Source organism: Mobula birostris, chromosome 5, assembly GCF_030028105.1.
Source record: "Mobula birostris isolate sMobBir1 chromosome 5, sMobBir1.hap1, whole genome shotgun sequence".
NCBI classification, from domain to species: Eukaryota; Metazoa; Chordata; class Chondrichthyes; order Myliobatiformes; family Myliobatidae; genus Mobula; species Mobula birostris.
The window spans coordinates 474,117-499,611 of record NC_092374.1 but is presented as its reverse complement, the minus strand read 5'-3'; the positions used below and the strand labels follow the sequence as shown (position 1 = coordinate 499,611).

Sequence of the window (25,495 nt, the reverse complement as noted above, 5' to 3'; positions counted from 1 at the left end):
AGAGGGGTTGAATCTTGGCCGCCTTGGAAAATGAGTTACTGAGTATTGTCAAGGTGGAAATCAATACATTTTTAGGCATTGTGGATCGAGGGCATGGAGTTAGTAAATGTGTTGATGAGGCCAGGACAGTTAATGTAGTCTATGTGGGCTTTAGTAGGGCCTTTGACAAAGTTCCTGGGAGATTGGCCCAAAAGAGCTATTTTGGATAGGGGATTGGAAATTTTAGAAAAGAAATATGAACATCATATTTTACCCAGGTAGTCTGTAGCCCAGAAGTGTGAATATTAATTTATCTGATTAAGGGTAAACTGTCCTTAAAGCTAACTGTAACTATCTTTTTCTCTCCCCTCCTGATCTACTCATGTCAACTCTCAGTTTCTTTCCCCTCATCCACCTGCTCATCAACCACTCACTCTTTCCACTGAGTCCCCTACTACCTCCTGTCCCAACAGTTTCTTGTATCCGCCATCCCTGCTTTTTTTTTTTTTGGTTCAATTCCTCAGCTTCCTTATCACATTCCAAAGTCTCTAATCCTTTTTGCCTCAGTTATCACTTCCCAGCCTGTCACTTTTTTCATCTTTCTTCCCCATACCTGTCTGCATCTGCCAGCTACGTCCTCACGTGGATCCGCCTATCACTTGCAAGCTCTTGCAACAGCCTTCCCTGTTGCCCACACTCCGTCTATATCAACTTACCTCCCCTCTACTCCTTTCATGCAGGTGAAGGATCTTGATCCTAAATATCAACTGTTCATTTCCCTCTACTGATGTGGCCTGACTTGCTGAGTTCCTGCAACAGTTTGTTTTTTGCTCCGCAAAGGATATTATTGAAAGAATGTAGTCTGTAACTGGGGTAGATTCCTGACCTGAGATAACGCAGAGGTGACCTTGATGTTTCAGGAATATTTGGGATAGCAGCATTGTGATGGAACGGACCATGCAGCACTACAGGCAGCAGGCAGTAATGGTGAGTGTACATTTTGATACTGATCCTTCAGTGTGAGAAGTGAAAGCTACCGTTGCTGAATATGGCCTACTTGTAAGCCATGCCAGTTGATAAGGTAATATTTTTTTAAATCGTCCTACTCTGCTACAGAAAGCAATGTCATTTTCTATAGAATCATAGTTTCCAAGTTCTTGTTTTTTAGAATCCTGGTTTATGTGAAGTTGGAGCATAACGTCTCTCCAGCAAATGAAGGCAGTTATCCCGTATGCCTTCCCGACCATGTTATCTGTCCATATTGCCACCTTCAAAAAAAATATGCTCTTGTATACCAAGGCCCTTCTGTTCCTTACATTTGCTAAGATGCTACTGTTGATGGTATATTGTTCCATCTTCACTCAAGATTCACAAAATGTATCACCTCAAATTAGTCTTGAATGAATTCCATCTGCCCATTTCAGCGCATTTCACCATTTGGTCACCCTGTTATAGGAATGACATGGTTAAACTGGAAAGAGTGTATAAAGCATTTAAGACAATGTTATGGAGACTGGAGGGAAAGAGTTATCAGGAGAGGTTGTTCAGGTTAGATCTTGGTGCCTTGGAATGTTGGAGAATGAATTGTGATATATGGAATTATTGAAATTTATGAGAAGCATAGATGAGATGGATGGTAAAGGTCTTTCCCAGGTCATAAATTTAGGGTGAAAGGGGAAAGATCTGAGGGGCATATTTGTCTCACAGCGAGTGGTGAGTATCTAGAAAGAGCCGCCAGAGAAAATGGTTGAGGCAGGTACAACATTTGTGAGCATTTGCAGACCCAAAAAATAACCTACCAAATCATGCCAAATAACACATAAAACCTAAAATAACAGTAACATATAGTAAAAGCAGGAATGATATGATAAATACACAGCCTATATAAAGTAGAAATACTTTTCTACAATCATTGCTGCACTGTCCACCGTAGCGAAAATCTCACGCAAGTGCTCTCGGCAGAAACACCCTCTCCAGTAACCTTTAAGCTATGAAGCTGCCAAATCATACCAAATAACACATAAAAATACACAGCCGATATAAAGTAGAAATAATGTATGTACAGTGTAGTATCACTTACCGGAATCGGGAAGACAGTGCCGAGCACACTGATGATGGTGTGTTAGGCTGAGTTGTTGAAGGTTGGGGTGGTGCAGTGGTCCCCAACCTCCGGGCCGCCGACCGATACTAATCCGCGAAGAATGCAGCGGTTGCTGGGTGCGTCCCGGCTAATGCTGCACTGCTGCATGCTTCGCGGCAATGTATCAGTCCGCGGCCCGGAGGTTGGGACCACTGGGGTGGTGGGACGCTGAGGTGTCATCTAATCGTCGTCTGTTTCCATCAGGGCAAGTAGGTCATCCTCTTCTATCTCTGCCTGCTCGATGTCGAAAGTCGAGGTTCATCGTCTGCTGTGGCTGATGTGGAAGGCTTGAAAAACGACAGTATGCTTGATTGCTTAGCTTCGTGCATTTTTCTATCATACAGTTCTTTGTAAGCATTCAAACCATCCTGCAAATATGCCCTAAACCTACATACCCTTTCAATATTAAGGTCGTACTTTTCTGCAATCATTGCAGTGAAAATCTCACGCAGTTGCTTCACGTTCAGTTCCTGGATGACTTCACTTTCGGTCCGTTCGCTACTGCATTTGGTTTCGATTGTTATCCTTTCCTCTTCCAATTGCATCAGCTCTTCATCTATCAGTTCTTGGTCATGGGGTGCCAAAACCTCTTCAACATCATCTTCGTCAACTTCCACAAGCCAAACTCACTTTGTCCTTACCTCGTTCACCACGATCGAAACGCTTAATTATATCTAGTTTTACGCTAAGTGTAACACCCTTACGAGCTCTTTTAGGCTTTTCCGATATCTTAGAGCTCATCTTGCAAACGGATGCTCAAAATAAATCGACATAAAGAACAGATGCTCACAGGCACGTGTTTAAGCAATGCCGGCTAGAATGCAGTTCCGGAAGAGGAGCTTGGCTGCTCGGGGCACGTGCTGCTTTTTTTCGTAACAGTGAAAACACCTTCTGTTAGCGAAAACAGGTAACTAATGTAGGTCTTTCGTAACAGCGAGGTGTCGTAAAGCGAACATTCGAAAAGCAGGGGACACCTGTATCTGGAAGGTCCAACTGCTGGTGAGTCAATATCCTGGCAAAAACTGTACCATGAAGATAAAAGAACACTCCATGAAATGGTTATTGAAAAGCGTGTCAGGAGATGGATACAAGAACATTTCCAAGTCACTGAATATCCCTTGGAGTCGGTTAAGTCAATCATCAAGAAATGGAAAAAATAAGGCACAGCTGTAAATCTGCCTAGAGTAGGCTGTCCTCAAAAACTGAGTGCCTGTGCAAGAAAGGGACTAGTGAAGGAAGCCACCAAGAGTCCTATGACAACTCTGGAGGAGTTACAAGCTTCATTGGCTAAGATGGGAGAGACTGTGCCTACAACTGGGTGCTTCACCAGTCGTAGCTTTATCATAGTCATAGTCGTACTTTATTGATCCCAGGGGAAATTGGTTAATCCATGTTACCAGGGAAGCATCCACCTGCATTGCTGTCAGCTTCTCCCCCAGCAGAGCAGGGCGAATGGTGTTGAACGCACTGGAGAAGTCAAAAAATATGACCCTCACAGTGCTCGTTGGCTTGTCCAGGTGGGCGTAGACACGGTTCAGCAGGTGGACGATGGCATCCTCAACTCCTCGTCGGAGCTGGTAGGTGAACTGGAGGGGATCTAAGTGTGGCCTGACCATAGGCTGGAGCAGCTCCAGAACAAGTCTGTCCAGGGTCTTCGTGATGTGGGAGGTCAATGCCACCGGTCTGTAGTCATTGAGGTCGCTGGGGCGTGGCGTCTTCGGCACAGGGATGAGGCAGGACATCTTCCACAGTACAGGAACCCTCCGGAGCCTCAGGCTCATGTTGAATACATGGCGAAGTACTCCACATAACTGAGGGGCACAGGCTTTGAGCACCCTGCTACTGACACCATCTGGTCCTGCAGCCTTGCTTGGGTTGAGGCGTTTCAGCTGTCTTCTCACCTGTTCAGCCGTGAAGCCCACCGTGGTGGTTTCGTGTGGGGGAGGGATATAGTCATGAGAGCAGGGTGGGAGACTGTGAGGAGGGGTAGGAGGGGAGGGTGGAATACATGTTGGTTGGGGGCCGACAACAGATGGCTCATGTGGGGGATGGGCAGGGGTCACAATGTCACATCTGTTAAAGAACAGGTTAAGTGACAACTCTGAACACCTTTATGGGACAGTGACAAAGAGAAGACCACTGTTGAAAAAAACACACATGAAAACTGGACTAGAGTTTGTCAGAATGCATGTGGGAGACTCTGAAGTCAGCTAGAAGAAGCTTCTATGGTCTGATGAAACCAAAATTTAGATTTTGCCCATCAGACTAAATGCTATGTTTGGCGTAAGCCGAGTGCCGCACATCATCAAAAACACACCATCTCTACCGTGAAGCATGGTGGTGGCTGTATCATACTGTGGGGCATGGTGGTGGCTGTATCATACTGTGGGGATGTTTCACTGCAGAAGGCCCTGGAAGGCTTGTGAAAGTAAGAGTAAAATGAATGAAGTAAAACACGGGGAAATTATGGAGGAAAACCTGATGCAGTCTACAAGAGAACAGCGACTTGGGAGAAGATTTGTTTTCCAGCAAGACAAAGACCCCAAGCATAAAGCCAAAGCTACACAGGAATGGCTTAAAAACAACAATGTTAATGTCCTGGAGTGGCCAAGTCAGAGTCCAGACCTCAATCCAATTGAGAATTTGTCGCTGGAAACTCACGAGCCCCATGCAATCTGATAGATCTTGAGTAGTTTTGTAAAGAAGAATGGGGAAAAATTGCTTTACCCAGGTGTTCAAAGCTGATATACATCTATCCACACAGACTTAGGGTTGTAATTGCTGCCAAAGGTGCATCTACTAAATACTGACTTGAAGGCCCTAACTTTTTGAACAATTCTCCCATGCGGAACCTTGTCTCATCAATGTTGTGGCCATTACAGAGACTTGGCTGTCACAACGGTAAGAATGGCTGCTGTATGTTCTGGAGTTTTGATGTGGCAAAAAGGACAGGGAGGGAGGTAAAGAGGTGGGGGAATAGCATCACTAATCAGGGATAGTATCACAGCTGATAAAAGGTGAATGGTGTCGAAGAAACATCTGAGTAGATGTGGGTGGAAGTCAGAGACAGGAACAAAGCAGTCACTGTATTGTGAACATTCCATAGGCTCCCCAATAGCCCAAATCAATTCTTAGAAATCGATGGGGGGGGTGGGGGTGGAGATTTTGGAAAGCTGTTAAAATAACGGGGTTGTTATCATCAGTGACTTCAGCTTCTCTAATATTGATTAGCACCTCCTCAATGCAAAGGGGTTCAGATGGAGCAGAATTTGTTAGGGTACTGACAATATGTCAACAAGCCAACTGGAAGAAGTGATCATACTGGATCTGGTGGAAGGTGTAATGAACTGGTCAGATAATAAATCTCTCAGTGGTGGGCATTTCTGAGACCATAGATATAGGAGCAGAATTAGGCCATTCAACCCATCGAGTCTGCTCTACCATTTCATCGCGGCACATGGATGAAAGAAAAATAGATTAGATTAGATTATGAGGACACTCAGTCCTCATTTATTGTCATTTAGAAATGCATGCATTAAAAAATGATACAATGTTCCTCCAGAAAGATATCACAGAAACACAGGACAATCCAAGACTAAAACTGACAAAACCACATAATTATAACATATAGTTTCAACAGTGCAAAGCAATACCATAATTTGATAAAGAGCAGACCATGGGCACGGTAAAAAAAAAAATTCTCAAAGTCCCGATCAACTCATCGTCTAACGCAGGCGGCAGAAGGGAGAAACTCTCTCTGCCATGAACCTCCAAGCGCCGACAACTTGCTGATGCATTGGAAGCACCCAACCGCAGCTGACAGAGTCCGTCTGAAAACATAGAGCCTCCGACCAGCCCCTCTGATGCAGACTCTCTGAACACCATCCTCTGCGAGTGCTTCAACCCCGCCCCGGCTGCCGAGCAACAAGCAAAGCCGAGGACTTGGGGCCTTTTCCTCCGGAGATTCTGGACCACACAGTAGCAGCAACAGCGAAGCAGGCATTTCAAAAGTTTCTCCAGAAACGCGGGCACCTGTGTGTGCATGTGTGCCGTGCACATGTGCGTTGTGCGTATGTGCCGATTTTTTCCCCCCATAAATCGCTTTTGTCTTCATCTTCCCGACTATACTGTACATACATTATTTCTACTTTGTATAGGCTGTGTATTTATCATATCATTCCTGCTTTTACTATATGTTAGTGTTATTTATTTTCAGTTTTATGTGTTATTTGGTATGATTTGTTAGGTTATTTTTTGGGTCTGGGAATGCACAAAAATGTTTCCCATATAAATTAATGATAATTGCTTCTTCACTTCACTTCATTTCGGCATGAAAGGTTTCATAGGAATGCTCTACCTTAGCGGGGGAAATATGGGACAAGGGCGGTCCCGTATGGGACAAACCAATTTAGCCCAATATACGGGATGTCCCGGCAAGTACGGGACAGTTGGCAACCCTATGTTCAAGTTTAACAGTGCGTGACAGGGAATGAGGAAAGGTGCAGCTGACTCGTATCATTTCCTTGTGGCCCGGTAGCGCATGCTTTGCGGCCCGCTACCGGACTGCAGCCCGGTGGTTGGGGACCGCTGCACTAAGACCATCTCCTTAACCACTTGGCCACATGCCAACACATAGAGAGAGTGAATGCATGCAGACTTTTCTTTTGAGGTTGGGTGAGACTGGAACTAGAGGTCATAGATTAAGGGTGAAAGGTGACATGGTTAAGGGGAACTATATCACTCAGAGGGTGGTGTGAGTATGGAACGAACTGACAGAAGTGGTTGATGTGGGTTCAGTTGTGATATTTACATGCAGGTATTTGGGATTGGGCCGGAAACCAGTCTGGCATGGACTAGATGGCGTGAAGGGTCTGTTAATACCTTTGTCTTTTAAGTGTTATAATTGTACCCGTTACCACCGCTTTCTTGGGACTTTGTAGGATGCACATGACAATTTTGGATTCTGGAATATCAGAACAGTGACAGGCACAGGGTTCTTTTTGAGACCCAGAACCCTGAAGCTGGACATGTGTACAGAAAGCAAAGTGGGCTGCTTCTTAGCATCACACATAAAAGTTTGCTGGTGAACGCAGCAGGCCAGGCAGCATCTCTAGGAAGAGGTGCAGTCGATGTTTCAGGCCGAAATCCTTCGTCAGGACTAACTGAAGGAAGAGTGAGTAAGGGATTCCTCACTCTTCCTTCAGTTAGTCCTGACGAAGGGTCTTGGCCTGAAACGTCAACTGCACCTCTTCCTAGAGGTGCTGCCTGGCCTGCTGCGTTCACCAGCAACTTTTATGTGTGTTGCTTAAATTTCCAGCATCTGCAGAATTCCTGTTGTTTGCTTCTTAGCATCCCCTGCTTTTCCAAGTGATCATTAATTCTCAAGTCTCAGAACTTTTTCAAATAACCTCCCAGATATTGCTGGTAGGTTCACAAGTCTGTAGTCACCAGGCTTTTCACGGCTTCATGTGTTAAAAAGGAAAGCCAAGTTTGCTGTGCTCCGGTCATCTGGTATCTCACTTGAGTCCAGCAAAGATTTGAAAATCTTAGCCAGCCCCACTGAGCTCTGTTCCTTTGCCTTACTAGCTCTTCCTTCAGTTAGTCCTGACAAAGGGTCTCGGCCCGAAACGTCGATTGTACCTCTTCCTAGAGATGCTGCCTGGCCCTCTGCGTTCACCAGCAACTTTGATGTGTGTTGCTCTCTTCCTTTGCCTGTTGTTTCCCTATAGATTTTATCCAGTACTGGAGATTTATCCCCTTTTAAACATACCAAAGCATAAAGTGTCACCTCTGTATGTGGAGAATTGCACTATCCCTCCACTGAATTCTTCACTTGCAAAATCTCTTTCAAATGTTTTCCTTTAGGCCCTTATCTGTACCTTCTGGCTCCGTGTACAGATAGCCCCTGTTGTCTCCAGTGGACCCTACATTTTCTCTGGTCATTTCTTTGCCCTTTATATGCAAGACCTTTGGATTTACCTCAGCCCTGTCTGTAACTCATTTCATATTTCCTTTTTAAATGTGTTCCTACACATCTGATTCCTGACAGACCACCCCTGTCATTATTAAGGGATTGGACATGCTGCAGGCAGGAAGCATGTTCGCGCTGATGGGTGAGTCCAGAACCAGAGGCCACAGTTTAAGAATTAGGGGTAGGCCATTTAGAACGGAGTTGAGGAAAAACTTTTTCACCCAGAGAGTGGTGGATATATGGAATGCTCTGCCCCAGAAGGCTGTGGAGGCCAAGTCTCTGGATGCTTTCAAGAAAGAGATGGATGGAGCTCTTAAAGAAAGCAGAACCAAAGGTTATGGGGATAAGGCAGGAACTGGATACTGACTGTGGATGATCAGCCATGATCACAGTGAATGGTGGTGCTGGCTCGAAGGGCCGAATGGCCTACTCCTGCACCTATTGTCTATTAGTACTGAACACCTGTCATACATTCCCTTTTTTCCTCTTATCCAACCCTTGGCATTTAGGGTCACCTGCACTTGTAATTAGACAGGCAACGTAGGACCATCCCCCAGATACTGGAGTTGCCTGTCTAATTACAGGGCCAGAGATACAGTAGATTCTCAGTCTTATTCATAATGGAGGATTTGGCAGAAATAGATTAGAAGTTTCCACTGGCAGGTAAATCTATCTATACTTCCCACATTGGAGGCAAAGGAGAAGCAGTGAGAGTTCAGCCAATGTGCAAGGCTAACAGTCAGTATAACAATTGCAGGCACATGTGTAATTGTTTGAATTTGATCTACATATTACTAACTGTGGCTTTTCTCTTGCAGTTGGAGAGCAGCGTTTCTGCAAAGATTCTAGCAAATGTCCTACTGGAACTCAACGGATTACGGGATTTCCTTGATAGGAACTCTCAGTTTGGGTCTGGAAGTTTGGGAAATGTGAGGTAAGATCAATGTGAAGCTGATGCCTGTTCACTGAAATACAGAGAATGTACAATATCGAAATAAGCCATTAACTCAGTTCCTGTCTCTAGAGGTTAAAGTTCCTTATCTATTTCTGTTTTCATCCTGAAGTGATATTGTATTTTTTTTCACTCTGCTCCCTCTCTCCTTTCCTCTTATCTTCCCCCTCTCCTCTTATTTTCCCCCTCTCTGGACTACCCCTCTCCTCCACCTCCTTCCTCCCCACTGCTTCCTCCACTCTCGACAGCCCCTCTCCTCCTCCCTGCCGTTGCTTCCCCCATCCTCGGCCATCACTCTCCTCCTCCATCACTCTCCTCCTCCTTCTCCCCCTACCCCTATACTTCATTAATTCATATAAACAATTAGGGTGTGAATGTACAAACAAGGTTAATAAGTTTGTGGGTGATACTAAAATAGGTAGTGTTGTAAATAGTGTAGAAGGTTATGAACAATTACAGGGGAATCTTGATCAGATAGTGATGTGGGCTGAAAATAGGCAAATAGCTTACAATTGTGAGGTATTGCATTTTGGAAGATTAAACCAGGGTAGCATTTACGCAATGAATGGTAGGGCCCTAGGGAGTGTTATAGAACAGAAGGATCCAGCAGTGCATGTGATGAATCGGGTATATATAACATAAAAAAGTAGAATAGTACAGCACAGTACAGGCCCTTCGGCCCACAATGTTGTGCCGACCCTCAAACCCTGCCTCTCATATAACCCCCCACCTTAAATTCCTCCATATACCTGTCTAGTAGTCTCTTAAATTTCACTAGTGTATCTGCCTCCGCCACTGATTCAGGCAGTGCATTCCATGCACCAACCACTCTGAGTAAAAAACCTTCCTCTAATATCCCCCTTGAACTTTCCACCCCTTACCTTAAAGCCATGTCCTCTTGGTATTGAGCAGTGGTGCCCTGGGGAAGAGGCGCTGGCTGTCCACTCTATCTATTCCTCTTATTATCTTGTACGCTTCCATCATGTCTCCTCTCATCCTCCTTCTCTCCAAAGAGTAAAGCCCTAGCTCCCTTAATCTCTGATCATAATCCATACTCTCTAAACCAGGCAGCATCCTGGTAAATCTCCTCTGTACTCTTTCTAATTCTTCCACATCCTTCCTATAGTGAGGTGACCAGAACTGGACACAGTACTCCAAATGTGGCCTAACCAGAGTTTTATAGAGCTGCATCATTACCTCGCGACTGTTAAGCTCTATCCCTCAACTTATGAAAGCTAACACCCAATAAGCTTTCTTAACTACCCTATCTGCCTGTGAGGCAACTTTCAGGGATCTGTGGACATGTACCCCCAGATCCCTCTGCTCCTCCACACTACCAAGTATCCTGCCATTTACTTTGTACTCTGCCTTGGAGTTTGTCCTTCCAAAGTGTACCACCTCACACTTCTCCGGGTTGAATTCCATCTTGCCACTTCTCAGCCCACTTCTGCATCCTATCAATGTCTCTCTGCAATCTTCGACAATCCTCTACACTATCTACAACACCACCAACCTTTGTGTCATCTGCAAACTTGCCAACCCACCCTTCTACCCCCACATCCAGGTCGTTAATAAAAATCACAAAAAGTAGAGGTCCCAGAACCACCACTAGTCACAACCTTCCAATGCGAATGTACTCCCTCCACCAAGACCCTCTGCCTTCTGCAGGCAAGTCAATTCTGAATCCACCTGGCCAAACTTCCCTGGATCCCATGCCTCTGCCCCAGAAAACAGTGGAGGCCAAGTCTCTGGATGCTTTCAAGAAAGATGGATAGAGCTCTTAAAGATAGCGGAATCAAAGGTTATGGGGATAAGGTAGGAACTGGATACTGATTGTGGATGATCAGCCATGATCACAGTGAATGGTGGTGCTGGCTCGAAGGGCGGAATGGCCCACTCCTGCACCTATTGTTTATTGTCTTCTGACTTTCTGAATAAGCCTACTGTGTGGAACCTTGTCAAATGCCTTACTAAAATCCATATAGATCACATCCACTGCACTACCCTCATCTATATGCCTGGTCACCTCCTCAAAGAACTCTATCAGGCTTGTTAAAAACGATCTGCCCTTCGCAAAGTCATGCTGACTGTCCCTGATCCGACCATGATCCTCTAAATGCCCATAGATCTTATCTCTAAGAATCTTTTCCAACAGCTTTCCCACCACAGATGTAAGGCTCACTGCTCTATAATTACCTGGACTATCCCTACTACGTTTTATGAACAAGGGGACAACATTCGCCTCCCTCCAATCCTCTGGCACCAGTCCTGTGGACAACAAGGACATAAGGATCCTAGCCAGAGGCTCAGCAATCTCTTCCCTCGCCTCACGGAGCAGCCTGGGGAATATTCTGTCAGGCCCCAGGTACTTATCTGTCCTAATGTATTTTAACAACTCCAATACCTCTTCTCCCTTAGTATCAGCATGCTCCAGAACATCTGGTGGTGAATACAGCTATATAGGACCCTGGTCAGACCCCACATGGAGTACTGTGCTCAGTACTGGTCACCTCACGACAGGAAGGATGTGGAAACTATAGAAAGGGTGCAGAGGAGGTTTACAAGGATGTTGTCCGGATTGGGGAGCATGCCTTAAGAGAATAGGTTGAGAGAACTTGGCCTTTTCTCCTTGGAACGAAGGAGGATGGGAGGTGACCTGATAGAGGTGTATAAGACGATGAGAGGCATTGATCGTGTAAATAGTCAGAGGCTTTTTCCCAGGGTTGAAATGGTTATCACGAGAGGGCACAGTTTTAAGGTGCTTGGAAGTAGATACAGAGGAGATGTCAGGGGTAAGTTTGTTTGTTTTTCCCTCACACAGAGTGGTGACTGTGTAGAATGGGCTGCCGGTGGTGGTGGTGGAGGCGGATACAATAGGGTCTTTTAAGAGACTCCTGGATAGGTACATGGAGCTCAGAAAAATAGAGAGCTATGTGTAACCCTAGGTAATTTCTAAAGTACGTACATGTTCGGCACAGCATTGTGTGCTGAAGGGTCTGTATTGTGTTGTAGGTTTTCTGTGTTTCTATGTTTAAAGTGGAGGTTGATTGGATACTTAAGTAGTCATGGCATCAAATGTTACAGGGAGAATGCAGATAAGAGGGGTAATAAATCTGTCGTGATGAAATGACGGAGCAGGTACAATGGGCCATATGGTCTAGTTCTGCTCCTATGTATTATGGCATGCTGGCCTTCATCAGTCAGGGCACTGAGTATTGGAGTTGCAGAGTAACGCTGCATTAATATGAGATGCTGGTGAGGCTGCACTCAAAGGCTCTACCATTTTGGACTCCCTTTTACAGGAATGCTATTATTAAACTAGAAATAGTGCAGAAAAGATTTACCAGGATGTTGCCTGGATTTTGTCCTTTACAATCCTTTTGTTCTTAAAATATCTGTAGAATCCCTTAGGAGTTACCTTCACTTTGTCTGATAGAACAACTTCATGTCTTCTTTTAACCTTCCTGATTTTCTTCTTAAGTGTTCTTTTGCATTTCTTGTACTACATAACCACCTCAATTTTCCTGTTTGCCTCTTCCTGCTATGTACCATATCGCTTCATATCTCAATAACTCTTAAAAACCATTCCATGGTTTCCTTGACTTGTTTTCATTTCCTTTTATGCTGAAAGGCACATACAAGCTTCGTACTCTCAAATGTTGTCTTAGAAGGCCTCGCACTGTCCAAGTACCTTTGTGTCCCAAACCACATTTGCAGGTTTATTTCTGATACTGTCAAAATTGGCCTTTCTCCAATTTAGGATCTCAACTCGCAGACCAGACATATCTTTTTACATATTTACTTTGAAACTGATGGCATTGTGGTCACTGAATGCAAAGTGTTTCTCTACACACTGATGAAAGTAAGTTTCCCCAAACACATTTGAAAAAGCACTATCTATTCTAGTCCTTATACAGTTTGGGATTCTCTGTCGATATGTGGAAATCTCATACTGTACCAACCTTATGTTTCTTGTAGCAGGCTACAATCTCTTTACAAATTTGTTCCTTAATCCCTAGGACTGTTGGGTGGACTGTAATATGGCCCCAATAATGTGGTCATATCTTCCTTATTTCCACTCATAATGCCTCACTATTCAGTTTTCCCAGTCTATCTTGAAGGACCACAACCGTGACATTTTCCCTGACTAACTTTAACCCTCCCACTTTGATGCATCTATAATAATGGAGCCCCAATATATTAAGCTAACCCTAACCTGTCATAAGGGGGACATTGGTGGCGGACCCAAATGCAAGACACAGACACTGAAGTACTGGGAACTGGACTGGACTAGAGTTAGGGATGGGACTGGACACTGACTAGGAGCTGGGACAGGAACACGGACTTGGGCTGGGACTCTGGCTAGGAAAGCAGGACTAGGACAAGGAATTGGGAACTAGGAGCCTGGGTTTGGACTGCAAGCCAGAGAGTGGACAAGGACCCAGAACCTGGGGCTTCGCTCAGGCTCAGACCCCAGAACTAGGTGAGGACATGACATGGCTACAGGATGGGACATGGCTTAGGTTCTTCGAGGCTCTCCTGGGCAGGACAAGGCTCATCCTGGGCAGGGATTCCTTCTTAGAGCACAGGGCCGGGACCCTTCCTAGGATGCTGGGCCGGGATGACTGCCCAGGTAAACCGCCGAGGAAACTGACAGGGATTCAGATGGGGAGGGGAAGAGAAAAGTCCTGCCTCAGGGTAATGGCAAAGATGGCCTGACTTACCCCACAGAGGCAAGGACAGGAAGGTGGCTCAATCCAGGGTGGCTCTGAGTCTTGGGGCAGCCAGCAATTTTGGCTGGCTACAGAAACAGCTGAATCCATATCCAGCTCAGAGTGGCAGACGGCCACTCAACTGGCCCCGGAAACCACGGAATCCATACCATGATGACTGCTCCAACCAGAGACAGCGAGGCTCCATGAAGCAGTGGTCCTCCAACCAGGCTTAAAGATCACAAATTGCTGCTCTAGCCTTCCACCAGCAGGTTGCTCCAAGGGGATATTGATAAGACAAGCCAGCACCCACATTCAAACCCAGGGCCACTTATATTCCCAGCCCCAAGACGAGCATCAGGTGCCTATGATTAAGCTCAACTGAAATGAGGGGCAGCTGAAAAACCCGGAGTCCACGGAGTGGACCATGAACTAGAATGCGGACTTCATCAACTGGACCATGGCAGTATTTCCCCCCCCCCCCCCCGTCAACCCATGGGAGCCTTCGGGCAACCAAACAGGCTCTCCAGGACTGGGATGACCCGGGCGGGTGGGTGCGTATTCAATCAGGAGGGAAACCAGGATGACGAGAGTTGGGCGACAGTGTTTATGTTGCTGGTTCATTCTGTCATAAGGAGGGCATTGGTGGCAGACCCAACTGTAAGACACAGACACTGAAGTACTAGGAACTGGACTAGAGTTAGGGACAGGACTGGACACAGGCTAGGAGCTGGGACAGGAACACAGGCTTGGGCTGGGACTTCGGCTAGGAAAGCAGGACCAGGACAAGGAACTGGGAACCAGGAGCCTGGGTTTGGACTCCGAGTCAGAGACTGGACAAGGACCCAGAACCTGGGTCTTTACTTGGGCTCAGACCCCAGAACTATGTGAGGACATGACGTGGCTACAGGACTGTATATGGCGAGGCTTGGCTACAGGACTAGGCGAGGTACTCCTTAGAGCACAGGGCCGGGCCCCTTCCTTGGACACCGGGCCGGGATGACTGCCGAGGTAAACCACTGAGGAAACTGACAGGGATTCAGGCAACACACATCAAAGTTGCTGGTGAACGCAGCAGGCCAGGCAGCATCTCTAGGAAGAGGTACAGTCGACGTTTCAGGCCGAGACCCTTCGTCAGGACTAACTGAAGGAAAAGTTAGTAAGAGATTTGAAAGTGGGAGGGGGAGGGGAAGATCCAAAATGATAGAAGACAGGAGGGGGAGGGATGGAGTCAAGAGCTGGACAGGTGATTGGCAAAGGGGATATGGGAGGATCATGGGACAGGAGGCCCAGGGAGAAAGACAAGGGGGGGGGTGGGCGGGGAGAACCCAGAGAATGGGCAAGGGTATAGTCAGAGGGACGGAGGGAGAAAAAGGAAAGTGAGAGAAAGAATGTGTGTATAAAAATAAATAACGGATGGGGTACAAGGGTGAGGTGGGGCATTAGCAGAAGTTAGAGAAGTCAGTGTTCATGCCATCAGGTTGGAGGCTACCCAGACGGAATATAAAGTGTTGTTCCTCCAACCTGAGTGTGGTTTCATCTTTACAGTAGAGGAGGCCGTGGATAGACATGTCAGAATGGGAATGGGATGTGGAATTAAAATGTGTGGCCACTGGAAGATCCTGTTTTCTCTGGCGGACAGAGCGTAGGTGTTCAGCAAAGTGGTCTCCCAGTCTGCATCGGGTCTCGCCAATATATAGAAGGCCACATCGGGAGCACCGGATGCAGTATATTACCCCAGCCGACTCACAGGTGAAGTGTCACCTCACCTGGAAGGACTGTCTGGGGCCCTGAATGGTGGTAAGGGAGGAAGTGTAAGGGCATGTGTAGCACTTGTTCAGCTTACAAGGATAAGTGCCAGGAGGGAGATCAGTGGGGAGGGATGGGGGGCACGAATGGACAAGGGAGTCGTGTAGGGAGCGATCCCTGCGGAAAGCCGGGGCGGGGGGGGAAGAGGGAAAGATGTGCTTAGTGGTGGGATCCCATTGGAGGTGGCAGAAGTTATGGAGAATAATATGTTGGACCCGGAGGCTGGTGGGGTGGTAGGTGAGGACCAGGGGAACCCTATTCCTAGTGGGGTGGCGGGAGGATGGAGTGAGAGCAGATGTGCATGAAATCGGGGAGATGCGTTTGAGAGCAGAGTTGATGGTGGAGGAAGGGAAGCCCTTTCTTTAAAAAAAGGAGGGCATCTCCCTCGCCCTGGAATGAAAAGCCTCATCCTGAGAGCAGATGCGGCGGAGACGGAGGAATTGCGAGAAGGGGATGGCATTTTTGCAAGAGGCAGGGTGAGAAGAGGAATAGTCCAGATAGCTGTGAGAGTCAGTAGGCTTATAGTAAACATCAGTAGATAAGCTCTCTCCAGAGATATAGAGACAGAAAGATCTAGACAGGGGAGGGAGGTGTCAGAAATGGACCAGGTAAACTTGGGGGCAGGGTGAAAGTTGGAGGCAAAGTTAATAAAGTCAACGAGCTCAGTATGCATGCAGGAAGCAGCGCCAATGCAGTCGTCAATGTAGCGAAGGAAAAGTGGGGGACAGATACCAGAATAGGTGCGGAACATAGATTGTTCCACAAAGCCAACAAAAAGGCAGGCATAGCTAGGACCCACCTTTAGTTTGGAGGAAGTGGGATAAGCCAAAGGAGAAATTATTAAGAGTAAGGATAATTCTGCTAGATGGAGCAGAGTGGTGGTAGAGGGGAACTGATTAGGTCTGGAATCCAAAAAGAAGTGGAGAGCTTTGAGACCTTCCTGATGGGGGATGGAAGTATATAGGGACTGGACATCCATGGTGAAAATAAAGCAGTGGGGGCCAGGGAACTTAAAATCATCGAAAAATTTAAGAGCGTGAGAAGTGTCACAAACATAGTAGGAAGGGATAGAACAAGGGGGGATAAAACCATGTCGAGGTATGAAGAAACGAGTTCGGTGGGGCAGGAGCAAGCTGAGACAATAGGTCTGCCAGGACAGGCAGGTTTGTAGATCTTGGGTAGGAGGTAGAAACAGGGAGTGCGAGGTGTGGGAACTATAAGGTTGGTAGCACTGGATGGGAGATCCCCTGAGCGGATAAAGTTGGTGATGGTGTGGGAGACAATGGCCTGGTGCTCCTTATTGGGGTCACGATCGAGGGGTAAATAACAGGAGGTATCCGCGAGTACGCCAGACTACAATAGCACCCCCTTATCAGCAGGTTTAATAATAAGGTTAGGATTAGTGCGGAGGGAGTGGAGAGCAGAGCGTTCGGAAGGAGTGAGGTTGGAATGGGAACAAGATGCGTTGAAGTTGAGACGGTTGATGTCCCGTCGGCAGTTAGCAATAAAGAGATCCAGAGCAGGCAGAAGACCAGAGGGGGGTGTCCATGAAGAAGAGGAGGGTTGAAGACTGGAGAAGGGGTCATCGGTGGGGTTGGAAGAGTCCTTGCCGAAGAAGTAGGCTCGGAGACGGAGACGGCGGAAGAAGAGTTCCGCATCATGGTGAACACAGAACTCGCTGAGGTATGGGCGAAGGGGGACAAAGGTGAGGCCCTTACTGGGGACAGAGCGTTCTGCCTCCAACAGTTGAAGGTCGGAGGGGATGGTAAAGACCCGGCACGGATGAGAGCTGGGATCAGAGGGGGGAGGCTGGGGCTGTCAGTGGAGAGGGGAGGCTTGGGCTGTGAGGAAAATGGAGCCTCTGAGTACCCAGGAGCTGACGATGGGATCTGAGGGAGACGGGATTGCAGAGTGTTGGTGGGGGAAGGGTAGACAGGAGTCACAATAGCAGCACATAAAGACCCGGCCTGGAGTTCAAGGCTGGAGTCGCAGTTGGTGGTTGTGCAATTGCTTTGAAGGTGTTCATGGTCATTGCTGGAGTCTGGGTTTTGAATATGCCCTGAGGTGTTGGAGCCGGCAAGATCAATGGCAGAGGCAATCTGAAGTTCATGCCTGCTAGTTTCAGGGCCAGCAGGCTCTGGGGTCCGCAGATGTAGGATCTTGCGATCTTTGCCTAACATGACAAAAAAACGGCGATTGCAGGCATAGATCAGACGGAGGATGAAATAACGGATAGGACCATTACAGATGGCAAAGAAAGTGTCCCGAAGGTGTGGAAGGGTCTGGGATCGGGACACCAAATACCTCATGGCGGAGAGGGTTGCCTTCAGAGCTGGACGGGAGAAGCGACAAGAGGCAGAGTCAATAAAATGTGAGTACCTGGGATCCTCAGAAGGTCCAAATTGAGAGGCTCGGAAACAAATCCAAAAGCCAACTGGAGTAAGTTGGCGACTGAGGCACATTCCAAGAAAGGATATATGGCTGTGATAGCGAGTCTGAGTCAAAATGTGGTCGAAAGGTTGAAGAGCCGAAGAAATTACAGATGGGGAGCAGTGAGAGATGGTTTCACTGAACTCCCGTCGAAGAGAGGATTTAAACTTCTTCGGTGTAGGCATCACCGGAAGAGGCTTCGCAGTAGTGAATTTAAAAATGCAAACAGGAATTCTGCAGATGCTGGAAATTCGAGCAACACACATCAAAGTTGGTGGTGAGGCAGCAGGCCAGGCAGCATCTCTAGGAAGAGGTACAGTCAATGTTTCAGGCCGAGACCCTTCATCAGGACTAACTGAAGGAAGAGTTAGTAAGAGATTTGAAAGTGGGAGGGGAAGGGGGAGATCCAAAATGATAGGAGAAGACAGGAGGGGGAGGGATGGAGTCAAGAGCTGGACAGGTGATTGGCAAAGGGGATATGAGAGGATCATGGGACAGGAGGCCCAGGGAGAAAGACAACAGGGGGGAACCCAGAGGATGGGCGAGGGGTATAGTCAGAGGGACAGAGGGAGAAAAAGGAGAGTGAGAGAAGGAATGTGTGTATAAAGATAAATAACAGATGGGGTATGAGGGGGAGGTGGGGCATTAGCAGAAGTTAGAGAAGTCAATGTTCATGCCATCAGGTTGGAGGCTACCCAGACGGAATATAAGGTGTTGTTCCTCCAACCTGAGTGTGGCTTCATCTTTACAGTAGAGGAGGCCATGGGTAGACATGTCAGAATGGGAATGGGATGTGGAATTAAAACGTGTGGCCACTGGGAGATCCTGCTTTCTCTGGCAGACAGAGCATAGGTGTTCAGCGAAACAATCTCCCAGTCTGCGTCGGGTCTCGCCAATATATAGAAGGCCACATCAGGAGCACCGGACGCAGTATATCACCCCAGCCGACTCACAGGTGAAGTGTCGGCTCACTTGGAAGGACTGACAGGGATTCAGATGGGGAGGGGAAGAGAACAGTCCTGCCTCAGGGTAACAGCAAAGACAGCCTGGCTTACCCAACAGAGGTGAGGACAGGAAAGGACAGATCCAACCGCAGGGTAACGCCAAGGACAACCTGACTTACCCCTCGGAGGCAAGGACAGGAAGGGAACTCAATCCAGGGTGGCTCCGAGTCTCAGGGCAGCCAGTTACCTTGGCTGGCTACAGAAACAGCCGAATCCATATCCAGCTCAGAGTGTCAGATGGCCACTCAGCTGGCTCCAGAAACAGCTGAATCCATACCACGATGACTGCTCCGACTAGAGACAACAAGGCTGCATGAAGCAGTGGTCCTCCAACCAGGCCTAGAGATCACAAATGGCTGCTCTAGACTTCTACCAGCAGGTTGCTCCAAGGGGATACTGACAAGACAAACCAGCCCCCCCACTCCAACCCAGGGCCACTTATATTCCCAGCACCTAGACGAGCATCAGGTGCCTACGATTAACCCCAACTGAAACAAGGGGCAGCCGGAAGACCCGGAGTCCGGAGTCCACGGACCGGACCGTGAACCGGAACGCAGACTTTACAGACCAGACCATAATATAACCCTAATCCTAAAATCTTATGCCTACATCTCATACCAATTCCTTAGGCACATGGTAAACTGTATAATCTTCCTAGTTCCGTCCTCACTAACATGTGCACAGTTAGTAATCCTGAGATCACAACTCCGGAAGTCCTGCCCTTTAAGTTAGCACCTAATGCCCTGAACTCCTTATGTCGAACCTCGTCAGTCGTGGTACCTACATGGACCATGATCTCTGGCTGTTTACCCTCCCACTTAAGAATGCCGAGAACTTAATCCGAGACGTCCCGGGCCTTGCCACCCAGGAGAGAACATACCTTCTGTCTGTTGCCCTGAAAAAATGAATCCCCCCAACAGTATCCAAAGTGATACACCTGTTGTTGAGGGGGATGGTCACAGGGGTACTCTGCACTGACTAATTAACCTCTTTCCTGCTCCTGACTGCCACCCAGTTTCCTGTGTTCTGCACCTTGTGTGTAACTACCTTTCTGTATATCCCATCTATCACCCCTTCGGCCTCCCAAATGATCCGGAGTTCATCCAGTTCTAGCTGCATCTCCTTACCGTGCATTGTTGAAGCTGCAGATGGATGCACTTCTTGCAGGTGTAGTTGTCAGGGACTCTGGAGGTCTCCGTGCCTTAGGAGAGATTTACAGGACTATGGGCCAAACATGGACAGATGGATGTAGCTTTCTAGGCACCCCCCTTCCTCCTGTCCTTCCCACCCATCTCCTAAATCCCTCTCATTTGCTGCTCGCTGATCCACCCCCCACTGCATCTTTCATAACTTTTGTTCATTTTAAAGATCTCTTACGTCTCAACATTATAAGGCAAAAGCAAATTCAACTGTTATCTGATAGTTGACTTTGCAGTTACGTTGTTCCAATTCTTCACTTGCCACACACTCCCCACACCAGCTCACCAGTGAATTGAACACCAAGTGTGCACCCAAGGCCATCCACTATAAATAAGGTATTTGTGATCTTTCCCTGCTTTCCCAGTTTTAGTGCATCCAATGTACCAAAGCGGCTGCTGGGATTTATGCGACCTGATGGAGGCTCACAACAAGTTCAACAGGAGCTTCAACGAAAGTATCAGAGTGAGTAGCTCAAAAAGTTCATCAAACCATTTAGCACCACGTGTAATGCCTGCAACATTCACTTGATAAACATTGAATTTTGGAACATAGCTGTAGGAATTATCACTTTGCTGCTGTGATATTTAGTATTTATTTTACTGGTGATACTGGTGCAGCCATGCCAGTGTTTATGCCATGAGAGACTTGCCAGACCACTGAAGGAAAAATTAAATGTCATCCTCAGAAGTGGATGTGATGAGGCACTTGGCAGGAATGAAGACTAAATTGCATCTATTTTAACACAAGGAGAAACAGCCTTTGGCCTATTGCCACTATGCTAACTAATATCTAATCCCATTTGCCTGCATTAATTACATATCCCTCTATGCCTTGCTCACTGAAGTCAGGATCCCTCTTAAATGTTGTTACTGTTCTTGCCTCCACATCTCCTCTGGCAGTTCATTCCAGTTAACGACAACACTGAAAAAAGTACCCCTCAGATCTCTATTCAAATTCCTCCCTCTTACCTTAAACTTGTGTCTCCAGTTTGAGACACTCCAACCAGGGGAACAGAAACTGGTGATCTAGCCGGTTGATCTGGACTATTGTATCATTGAACATAGAACATAGAATTGTACAGCACATTACAGGCCCTTCGGCCCACAATATTGTGCCGACCCTCAAACCCTGCCTCCCATATAACCCCCCACCTGAAATTCCTCCATATACCTGTCTCGTAGTCTCTTAAACTTCACAAGTGTATCTGCCTCACCACTGACTCAGGCAGTGCATTCCACGCACCAACCACTCTCTGAGTAAAAAACCTTCCTTTAATATCCTTTAATAAAAGGGATGGCCACAGGCGTACTCTGCACTGGCTCCTTAACTGCTTTCTGCTTCCTGACTGTCAGCCAGTCTCCTGCACCTTGGATATAAGTGTGTTTCTATGTGTCCCATGTTATCACCCCTCAGCCTCCTGAATGATCTGGAGTTCATCCTGTTCCAGCTCCAACTCCTTAACATGGAGTGTGGCAGCTGCAGCTGGATGCACATCTTGCAGGTGAAGTTGTCAGGGACACTTGTGTGTGGTGCTGTGGTTGTTCGGGATCTGCACATTTGCTTGTGTTTATGGACCGTTGATATTATTATCTTTGTAATGGCCTTGGGTCTTGCCTCAGTACTGACCATCTCTTTCCTCCCACAGCTGAAGCGCAGGCCTATGAAAAGCTGTCGATGCAGGGCATGCAGCAACTAATCCATTACACCAGCCAAACTCTGGCATTGTGGAAGCTACTGTGTGATCATCAATTCAGCATTGTCATTGGAGATTTACTGAAGGTAGCAATCTTGTTACTGTGCCAGGCAGAATCTGTTCTGCATTTTGCCTCTGTTTGCCCACAAGAGTTACTTATAGACTCAATCATGCCCAGTGCACGTTATTATAGAATTGCACAGTGTCAAAACAAGCCTTTCGCCCAGTGTGACTGTGCCAACTATCGTGCCCTTCTGTACTCATGCTACTTGGCAAGGATAATTCCAGGTCCTCTGTGCCCTGCTCCTTTAAGTACCTGTCATGATGCTTCTTCATTGTTGTTGCTAGTGCTGCCTCCATTATCTTCCAGATAAGATACAAACTGCCTTTGTGTGAAGAATTTAGAAACATAGAAAGCCTACAGCACAATACAGGCCTTTCGGCCCACAAAGCTGTGCTGAACATGTCCTTACTACAGAAGTTACCTAGGGATACCCATCGCCCTCTATTTTTCTAAGCTTCATGTACCTATCCAGGAGTCTCCTAAAAGACCCAATCATATGTCCCTCCACCACCATTGCTGGCTGCCCATCCCACACATTCACCACTCTCTGCGTAAAAAAAGTTTCCCCTTACATCTCCTCTGTACCTACTTCCAAGCACCTTAAAACTATGTCCTCTTGTGCTAGCCATTTCGGCCCTGGGTTAAAAGCCTCTGACTACGATCAGTGCCTCTCATCATTTTATGCACATCTCTCAGGTCACCTCTCATCCTCCATCACTCCAAGGAGAAAAGGCTGAGTTCACTCAACCTATTCTCATAAGGCATGCTCCATAATCCTGGTAACATCCTTGTAAATCTGCTCTGCACCCTTTGTTTTGTTTCCACGTCCTTCCTGTAGTGAGGTGACCAAAATTGAGCACAGTACTCCAAGTGGGGTCTGATCTGGGTACTATATAGCTACAACATTACCTCTCGGCCCCTAAGCTCAATCCCACGATTGATGCAGGCCAATGCACCGTATGCCTTCTTAACCAAAGAGTCAACCTGCGTAGCAGCTTTAAGTGTTCTATGGACTCGGACCCCAAGATCCCTCTGATCCTCCACGCTGCCAAGAGTCTTACCATTAATACTACATTCTGCCTTTATATTTGACCTACCAAAATGAACCACCTCACACTTATCTGGATTGAACTCCATCTGCCACTTCTCAGCCCAGATTTTCTTCCTATCAGTGTCCCGCTGTAACCTCTGACAGCCCTCCAAACTACCCACAACAGCCCCAACCTTTGTGTCATCAGCAAATTTACTAACCCATCCCTCCACTTTCTCATCTAGGTCACTTATAAAAATCACAAAGAGAAGGGGACCCAGAACAGATCCCTGAGGCACTCCACTGGTGACTGACCTCCATGCAGAATATGACCTGTCTACAACCACTCTTTGCCTTCTGTGGGCAAACCAATTCTGGGTCCACAAAGCAATGTCCCCTTGGATCGTATGCCTCCTTACTTTCTCAACAGGCCATGCATGGGGTACCTTTTCAAATGCCTTGCTGAAATCCATGTATACTACATCTATTGTTCTGCCCTCATCAATGTGTTTAGTCACATCCTCAAAAAATTCAATCAGGCTCATAAGGCATGACCTGCCTTTGACAAAGCCATACTGACTATTCCTAATCATATTATGCCTCTCCAAATATTCATAAATCCTGCCTCTCAGGATCTTCTCCATCAACTTACCAACCACTGAGGTAAGACTCACTGATCTATAATTCCCTGGGCTATCTCTACTCCCTTTCTTGAATAAAGGAACAACATCCGCAACCTCCAATCCTCCAGAACCTCTCCCATCCCCATTGATGATGCAAAGATCATCGCCAGAGGCTCAGTAATCTCTTCCCTCGTCTCCCACAGTAGCCTGGGGTACATCTTGTCTGGTCCCGGTGACTTATCCAACTTGATGCTTTCCAGCACATCCTCTTTCTTAATATCTATATGCTCAAGCTTTTCAATCTGCTCTAAGTCGTCCCTACAATCGCCAAGATCCTTTTCTGTAGTGAATATTGAAACAAAGTATTCATTAAGTACTTCTGCTACAGTATCTCCTAGTTCCATACACACTTATCCACTGTCACACTTGATTGGTCCTATTCTCTTATGCCTTATCCTCTTGCTCTTCACATACTTAGAACCATAGAACATTACAGCACAGAAACAGACCTTTTGGCCCTCCTTGGCTGTGCTGAACTATTTTCTGCCTAGTCCCACTGACCTGCACACGGACCATATCCCTCCATACACCTCTCATCCATGTACCTGTCCAAGTTTTTCTTAAATGTTAAAAGTGAGCCGGCATTTACCACTTCATCTGGCATCTCATTCCACACTCCCACCACTCTCTGTGTCAAGAAGTCCCCCCTAATGTTGCCTTAAAATTTTTCCCCCTTCACCCTTAACCCATGTCCTCTGGTTTTATTCTTCCCTAGCCTCAGTGGAAAAAACCTGCTTGCATTCACTCTATCTATACCCATCATAATTTTATATACCTCTATCAAATCTCCCCTCATTCTTCTACACTCGAGGGAATAAAGTCCTAACCTATTCAACCTTTCTCTGTAACTCAGTTCCAACTCTTTGATACTCAATACTTTGATGTATAAAGGCCAATTTACCAAAAGCTCTCTTTGTGACCCTATCTACCTGTGACGCCACTTTTAAGGAATTTTGTATCTGTATTCCCAGATCCTTCTAGTCTACTGCACTCCTCGGTGCCCTACTATTTACCTTGTATGTTCTACCTTGGTTTGTCCTTCCAAAGTGCAATACCTCATACTTGCCTGTATTAAAATCCATCTGCCATTTTTCAGCCCATTTTTCCAGCTGGTCCAAATCCCTCTGCAAGCATTGAAAACCTTCCTCACTGTCCACTACACCTCCAATCTTTGTATCATCAGCAAATTTGCTGATCCAATTTACCACATTAACTTACCAATTACCACTTGTTATGTTAGGGATAAATTTGTCCCGGTGAGGAAGATAAAGAATGGTAGGGTGAAGGAACCATGGGTGACAAGTGAGGTGGAAAATCTAGTCAGGTGGAAGAAGGCAGCATACATGAGGTTTAGGACGCAGGAATTAGATGGGTCTATTGAATATAGGGAAGCAAGAAAGGAGCTTAAGAAGGGGCTGAGAAGAGCAAGAAGGGGGCATGAGAAGGCCTTGGCAAGTAGGGTAAAGGAAAGCCCCAATTATGTGAAGAGCAAAAGGATGACGAGTGAAGATAGGACTGATTAGAGATAAAGCTGGGAAGATGTGCCTGGAGGCTGTGGAAGTGAGCAAGGTCCTCAATGAATACTTCTTTTCGGTATTCACCAATGAGAGGGAACTTGATGATGGTGAGGACAATATGAATGAGGTTGATGTTCTGGAGCATGTTGATATTAAGGGAGAGGAGGTGTTGGAGTTGTTAAAATATATTAGGATGGATAAGACTCCGGGACCTGACGGAATATTCCCCAGGCTGCTCCATGAGGCGAGGGAAGAGATTGCTGAGCCTCTGGCTAGGATCTTTATGTCCTCGTTGTCCATGGGAATGGTAC

The 25,495-nt window shown here is 46.8% G+C and overlaps 1 protein-coding gene across 4 annotated transcripts in view; it reads left to right on the top strand.

Annotated features, from left to right (window-relative positions):
* Positions 1-25,495, top strand: part of nup155 (nucleoporin 155) — a 244,979-nt gene that overhangs the window by 145,254 nt on the left and 74,230 nt on the right. For all 4 annotated transcript variants that reach the window (XM_072257447.1, XM_072257446.1, XM_072257449.1 and 1 more), the window contains 4 exons: positions 900-966; positions 8,909-9,024; positions 20,562-20,659; positions 21,843-21,976. In XM_072257447.1, coding sequence (XP_072113548.1) covers positions 900-966; positions 8,909-9,024; positions 20,562-20,659; positions 21,843-21,976 — 415 coding nt within the window. The remainder of the gene's footprint in view (positions 1-899; positions 967-8,908; positions 9,025-20,561; positions 20,660-21,842; positions 21,977-25,495) is intronic.